General features: G+C 40.7%; 1 protein-coding gene across 1 annotated transcript in view; it reads right to left on the bottom strand.

Annotated features, from left to right (window-relative positions):
* The window catches only part of ARHGEF18 (Rho/Rac guanine nucleotide exchange factor 18), a 61,114-nt gene that overhangs the window by 21,159 nt on the left and 32,259 nt on the right, over positions 1-7,696 (bottom strand). Inside the window, exons 6-8 of the mRNA XM_018558675.1 lie at positions 4,747-4,887; positions 4,388-4,635; positions 2,095-2,220 (exon numbers count right to left, since the gene is read on the bottom strand). Coding sequence (XP_018414177.1) covers positions 2,095-2,220; positions 4,388-4,635; positions 4,747-4,887 — 515 coding nt within the window. The remainder of the gene's footprint in view (positions 1-2,094; positions 2,221-4,387; positions 4,636-4,746; positions 4,888-7,696) is intronic.

Below are 7,696 nucleotides of genomic sequence, written 5' to 3'. Positions count from 1 at the left end.
GTAGGAGGGGCAACGGAGCCCGGGAAGCACGGCGGGGGTGTCCGGCGGGGGGGGGCGGCCCCTTCTTCGGGACGCAGAAGCGATCTGGCGACAGGTAAGTCACCAGGATCGCTTCTGTTGTAAAGCCGACAGTCGGCTCTACAAGTTTAAACAGAGTCCCGGCGGCAAAAGTCGCCGGGAGTCTGTTTAAACAGCCCCGATGCTGGCGACGTACACTGTACGTCGTCAGTCACGAAGGGGTTAAAGTGTAGTTCCACTTTCACAGCCAAATTGGGATAACACCCATTTTAAATGTGTTACATGTTCCCATTCACATATCAGTTAAAAAAAATTGCTTCCTGCAGTTTAAATTTCACTTGGTTTAGGGTTTCCTGGCGACTTAAGGGTTTACATTTTTGCTTGCTTCTGCTTTGTAATGTTAGGAAGGGCTGTGAGGGGTTAAAGGAATGTTAATGAAGTTAAGAGAAACACATTCCTTAAATTTCAGTCCTAAGTCTTTCTATAAGGATAGATCACTGTGAAAGTGCTCCGAAAAACCTGGAATCAGCCATGTTGCCTGCTGCAACAAAACATCTTAAAAGAAAGAAATAAAAAATGCATTTTTTTGGTATGCAATGAGAATAGGAACACATAACAAGCATATGGTGGGGTTTTCTCAAATTTGACTGCAAAAGTGGACGTACACTTTAAGGTGGTGTGAACAAAGTCAATAAAAGATAGTCTTTTAAGCTTGGGAGTAATGGTGGAAGAGTCCACAGGCGTAGGATCAGCTGTTAAAATCCTTAACAGGCTCAGCATCAGAGTCTTGCTGGATGAAGGCTCAGAGGCCACTAAAGCCTCAGATAGAACAAATACGAATTCAGCGTTGGAGGGTGTGGAAGCATGCCCATCTCCTCTGCAGTCAGAGAAGGCAAATACATTTGCTATTTGGCCAATAAGATTCTACATAGATGCAGTAAAATCCTACCAGGAAAGAGCAGAGAAGGGATCCATGCCTGGCAGAGCTTATGAAGATTGTGAAGATGGCACAGACTCAGAGGACAAATTCCAGCCATCAAAATCAGGCACCTCCATGTGCAGGCAGCACTGGCATCTATTCTAACTAAAAGCTGCATGTACAGTCCTGTCTATAAATCGCCTCCTTTCTTTTTGTTATTTTTAGGTATCCCTTATGAATGGGTACACAAAAACATATAGAGGGGGTTTCTCAAAGTTGGCTGCAGAACTAAACTCTGTATGAAATAAGTAAGCAGACAAGATATACAACTTCACTTCTACTACATTGCTTGCATGCTTTGTTTCAGAGTCAAAACTTATATTTTCAATTTTGGATAGAATAGGGAAGGGCTAAAACATCTGTCCATTTTCCCCCTACTTTGTACTGTAGATTGAACATGAGGGGAGAGCATATCATTTCAAAAATATGTCCCTCTTAGGCAGTTATGGGAAACCAAAATGTTGGATACACCCTCATTTTCATTCAGGTGACATTGGTGATTAGAAAAATCAGAAAGGGTGAACCGTGCAAACAAGAATTAAAAAAAATAATAAATAAAATGTTTTGACTTTCATTTTTACCTTTACAACCCCAAAACTTCATCATACAAGTCCTGAACTGTGTTGTATGTTGTATGTTATACATTGAAGAGTCCAGGAGGTTTTCTTTGTGCAAATCTTTGGATGAAAAGTGCTATATACACTTACCTGCATGAGTAAAAATGCAGAGACGGCATTTCTATAGCGGACATTTGCTGCCATTTGGGAATCTAGCTACTGTTCACCTTTGCAGCTGTTGATTTTATTTAGAGATTTTAAAGGTCAAAAATTCTTTCCTGTGGCATTGGATTTTTTTTTTCACTCCTGTATCAAAGTATCTATACATCTCTATTTTTCTTTCATATACATTTAGACTTTCTGGTCCAGAGTGGACTCCCAACAACAATATGCTCAGCCACGGAGATCAATAAATTTGCATGTTGCATCAATAGGTTTACTTTTAAACTAGATCTGGGGGAAGATGAGTGCAGAGAGAGCACTTGTATATACGATCCATTACACAATACTCTATGTTTCACAATTTATTGTTTTACTCACCTTCATGAGGTTCTGAAACTTCTTATTCTCTCTCATCAGGAACTTGTAGTGGCTGACTGCTCTGTTATGCTGGCTACAAAAGATACCATATTTGTTCTTCATCCTTTCACCAGTGTCAGCTGAGAACTGAAGTTAACAAAAATTACAGAAATTCAGAAAAAGACTAAAACATAACTGATGCTCATGTAAAATAAAACAGGAAGAAATTTACAGAGCTGTCAAAAGCAGAAAGTCCATGTATTCTCTCTATGGAAATACTTTTGACATATACTTAAATGCAACCCCAAAATGACAGGTCTAATATAAATATTAGGGCTCCAACAACTAATCGAGTTGACAACTATTCTCATTAATCGATTAGTTGAGAAGAGAGGGGGGCGATAAGGGTGAGGGAGATTTTATTAATCAGTAAACACGTCTAAATCAGGCTTCCCACATATGGGTTCTCAGCGCCATATAAATAAAAACAGAAAATGTTTAGCCTCCTGGCTATTTTAGATTCTCTCAGACATTTAGTTTGTCTCAGCACGGACTACTACAACTCAGCCTCTTGCTATGGAGCAGCCTGGCTTGGCCTGTATAGACTCGTTACCTATTGGATCTCTTTCTCTCTCATTGTGCCAAACGGCGACCCTCGGTCCCTTCATCAGACGTCAGTCTGGTGAAAGTGTCAAAAACACAAGACACACACACACAAAAAAAACACAAGACACACACACACAGGGAGAAGTACTGGCTGGCATACTGATTGCCTTTTTGGTTGGGGAAAAGACTCACCGCTGCTCAGAGACTCTTTCCATGCTGCACCATGCCTAATCTTTTCACAGTGACAGAGTGCTGTCACAAACTTTTATGTGACCATGTTTCATATTACACCCTTAATTGACTTTTTTTTAAAAAACAATTCTCTACGGGAGCACCCCTCCCAAATCTTCGCTTTAGCTCCACCTCCCAGAGCTCTGGGCTTAATTCCTGAACTTTCAAACTATGACACTCACTCATCCGAAGTCTCTAATCTGTGGGAAATCCTCAAACTAAAATCCTGTACTAGTGCAGGGCTTACCACTACACAAGGAACTGTATATCACCTAGAGTTTTCATCTCCACTTTTACTAAGAAGCGATCATCCAATTCACTTCAACTGTCAATAGCCCCTTCTGTCAGCTCAGACTGATATTCAGGATCATAAGCACCTTTGACTTCTCCCATGGCAACCTGATTATCTAAGAGCACTTTTATTTTTGTCATGGTCAGAAACAACAAACAAACATTTTCAGCATGGCAGTGACTGCAGAGAGAGAAGACACAGGTGAGCAGTTATCTCCCAGGCAACCTCCCAAAACAATCGTCTCATCTGTCATTAGATACTTGGAAAGCACAAGTTGGACTTGCAAGGCATCCCTGAACAAATAGGTACATCTATAATAAAGACAGAAATGGCCAGAAACACTGCCATAAGCTTTTGTTATACCACTAGTCCGAGGTCAGCTCCTTTCTGCCTTGATTCTTGCCTTTTAACTGGTTCTTGATTAGCGCATGCTCTTGCCTCCTATTGCAAATTCTCTCCCGCCGATCCACCATCTCTACAGCCCCTCTTTTACCATGGTCCACAAGGACAGCAACAGCAGTATATAGGCAAGGGGGGTCAAAAGAACCCTGCACCAAAATAGCCTCACATACAATATATATTGTACATTCACAAAACAACTTCTATCACAAGTCTAGAAACAAGGCTGTGTATCTCATTAAAAAATTGTTTACATATCTTGCACTGACAGGGCTAACAGTCCTAAAAACATTATCTGCAAGCTAGATGAACAACTCTATATTGAATAAGTTTCTGAAGCCTCTATGCCAAATAGACAATTAAAACTACATCCAATCAGTGTGGATGATGGAGATATGAATGATATGCCTCATGTTTTAGCTAATGCCAAGGCATGCATGTAACAAGGATTCTCTAGAACATAAAAGGTGGAGTTCCTAAACAAATTGTGTTTTGCAAAGTATCTAAAAGACAAACCCAAACAATCAGAGCATAAACTAATACCATAAATGCCCAGGCTGTATATCATAGCAGGGAAAGTGATTGATAGGATTACTACAGAATAGTGGATACAAAATTATATATATATATTTTTTTATTAAAGGGTTATACGAGTATCAATATGTAGATAGTAAGCACATATACAAAATCCAATGTTTTTTTAAAATCCTCAATGGTGACTATTATATCATGAACTTTACTTTTAATCTGTACACATTAAAGATCAATTAATGATACTGCTTCTACCTGTTGTACAAGAATATCTCCAATCTTCTGAATGATGTAGTTCCGATCACTACCCTCTTCTAAGGATTCTTTGCGCCTCTCCTTAAATCGAGTCAAGAACTGCCCATGCAGTTCCAGGAGTTCATCCAGACAGGGCAAAAGTTGATTGACTTCTTTATTCCAATGCAGTTCTTCTCTAAGTGCTCGGCAATAAACTTTCAACATTATTTTCAGTGTCCGAACATGGTGCATCTCTGTTTGCATTAGTTCTGAAATCAGCAAAGAAAAAAGTGAGAAATCCATAATTTGCTGGAAATATGGAATAACACAAACCATGCTAAAGTGAATTATTCAATTAGAGACAAGATCGGCTTTCTCACCATAAATAACATCCTGCCTCTTGATAACCTCTTTCTTCTGTTTCTTGGCAAACGGAGGTTCAACTGCACTGCTCCAAGACTCAGCCTCAAGTTCAACAGCATCCGCTTCTAATTCAGATCTCACAGACGAAAAAAAAGCATCTAAAAAATGTTTTTAAAAAATTAGTATGAGAATTAAAAAAAAAAAACAAGTATGAGATTATGCACGGCCTTAGGCTGTAAACAGTTATTGCCCATAGAGGCATTGGTAATGGCCTGGCACGGTGTTAGAAAAGTACTGTAATGTGATCAGACCTACACATCTTCAAGAGAGCCTCTCAGTTAAATTTCAACCCTGCCTGAACTCTACGACCCATGAGACAGTTTGGTGGGCCTGAAAAGGAACCAAATATATATCTTTCACATCTGTCCCCTCACAGTTTCTTTATTAGCTTTGCAACAATAAAAACAAACAAAAAAAAACTTATGCACAAGGACCTTTTAAAATAACTTTAACTGAGGCATGCCATAGCAAGAACTTAGCTCCAGGTGGAATCACACGCTTGTGCACTTGAAATATAAATTTTTGACCTTTGCAATTTAAACCAGCAACTAATATCTATAGCATGTTTTTGTAAAAGGCTGTAGGTATTGCATACTACACAGAGCGGCCTTGACGAGGCAGTGCGACTTCCAAATATTTTGAAAAAGTTGTGCAACTAAAAACTCGGTTTTTAAACTTTATAGTTCATGTACTTTGTTTTCTTTGCAGGTTGGCTGGTGAGTGTGCAGGGTAATTTCTTTGTTTTTAACCTCTTGCCGTCCGCCCGTTAAGAAAAAACGGACGGACGGCAGACTCGCATCCGCGGGTTGCCGTGTCCAGACGGCATTTTTTCCTGCTCGCGCGCGCCCCCTAGCGTGCGCACGGGCTGGAAAGACGCGCTCGTTACTACAGCCGTTAACGGCTGTTTCACATACAACCGATCAGCGGCTCTATAGTTCCCCCTCATAGTTCTCCTTTACCCTCTTGCCGCCCGCCCGTTAAGAAAAAACGGACGGACGGCACATTCTATAGCCGCCGATCGGTTGTACGGCGTGATTTTCGGATCCCCCCCCCCGTTCGCTAGTGCCACCACTCCCCCTCTCCTGACCCCTCAACTTTAATCCCGGGATCCGCTAGAACATCTGCGGCCCAGGATTGGCTCGGGAGGGCGTCAGGAGGAGAAGGGAGGGAGATCAGCTCCTTGCTGTTCTCCCTCTGTAGTGTGAATGCAGAAGTGACTTCCGCATTCACCTGTCAGTCATCTGGCTCCTACTGCCAGAGAAAAGAAGCTGATGAAGCAGATCTCTGCTTCTTATGGGGTCTCCAGGTGACATTAGGGGTCTAGAGACCCCTAATGTCTCCATAAAGAGGACCTGTCAGTGTACCTGTGCTATTATATAGGGGGATGGTATCCCCCTATATAATAGCAATAACAATAAGTGTAAAAAAAAAACTTATATAAATAAAAAAAGTTAAAAAAAATAAAAGTCACAAACAAAAAAAGTTTAAAAAAATAACAGGTCACAAATAAAAAAAAGTAAACCCCCCCCCCACAATGTTTAAGTCCCCCCACCTTCGTTTACGCACATTTAAACGTAAATATGCGTCGCATGCGCCAGCACGCGAAAATGACAATTGCGCTACACATGTTACATATCGCCGCGAACGTCGCAGTGAGAGCAATCATTTTAGGGCCATCAATCACTGATAACACTAAACTGATGAGCGGTAACAGCTTTTAAAGCGTCGCCTATGGCCAATTTTGGGTAATATAGTTTTTTTGAGGTTTCGCGCGCGTGCGCAATTTTAAGGCTTGACATGTTTAGTGTCTCTTTACCCGACTAGACCCCGTCTTTTATATTTTACCAAAAAATTGGGAAATTATAAATGTTTTAGAATTTAATATAGGGGAAACTGTTTTTTTTTTTTAAAAATCTGTAATTTTTCCTTCATATATAAAAAAATAAAAACCCCAGTGGTGAATAAATACCACCAAAAGAAAGCTCTATCTGTCCCCAAAAAAGGGTATAAAATTCATTTCAGTAAAGCGCTGCATGACGGAATAAATGTCAGTCAAAGTACCGCCGCGCTGAATACTGAAAAATGGCCTGGATGGGAAGGGGGTTTAACACCCCGGATGTCAACTGGTTAATGTGTATAGCCCCTCCATGTGCACCTAACTTTAACCACTTGCTGACCGGAGCAATTTCTTACATTTGAACACCCATTATAAAATCAACCTGTTCTTGGTATAACCCCTTCAAGCGTGTGATGTGCATTTACGTGAGCCCGCCTACAGGAATCAAAAGATAGTTATAAACGGATATGTGCAGTTGCCATATTTGTTTGTGGATTTTGTGCGGGGACATACTGCCATTGTGATGTGCTGTGCTTCCAGTGTGTCTCCATGCCTTTAAGGAGGAATGGGCTACCTCCAGGCATACTTGCAGTCAATTGGTCCATTGTTTTTTATGCTCCAAGATGGAAGCGCTCATAGACTAGAGTTAGGACCACATTACACAGAAAAGGCTTAAGGGAGTTTGGCTTCCAAATATTTTGCAAAAGCTATACAAGTAAAATCTCGGTTTTAATGCAAATTGTTGGTGTATTTTGGGTTGTTTTTGCAGGTTAGTTGGCAAGTGTGCTGGGAAATTTATTTGTACTGTGTAAAGCCCTTCCTTACTATAAAAAGCTAGTAATAAATTAAATTTGTGCAGTCGCCATATTTGTTTTGCAATGGTCAGCGGTCACTTCTGTTATTACTCCTTCTCAATATGATGTTTGCTGAAGCTGTGTATATGCGGACAACTTAAGCCCTGACAACTTAGATAGTCTGCTTGCCAATTATCTACTCCTGGAATGTAGACCATGGTCAGAGCCGGAATGTGACTTTCTGCCCAATGAAGTATACGAGACACCTCCAGCATT

Source organism: Nanorana parkeri, unplaced genomic scaffold (assembly GCF_000935625.1).
Source record: "Nanorana parkeri isolate BGI_ZX_2015 unplaced genomic scaffold, ASM93562v1 scaffold352, whole genome shotgun sequence".
NCBI lineage: Eukaryota > Metazoa > Chordata > Amphibia > Anura > Dicroglossidae > Nanorana > Nanorana parkeri.
The sequence above is the reverse complement of the archived record's forward strand: the minus strand, read 5'-3'. Positions and strand labels throughout refer to the sequence as shown.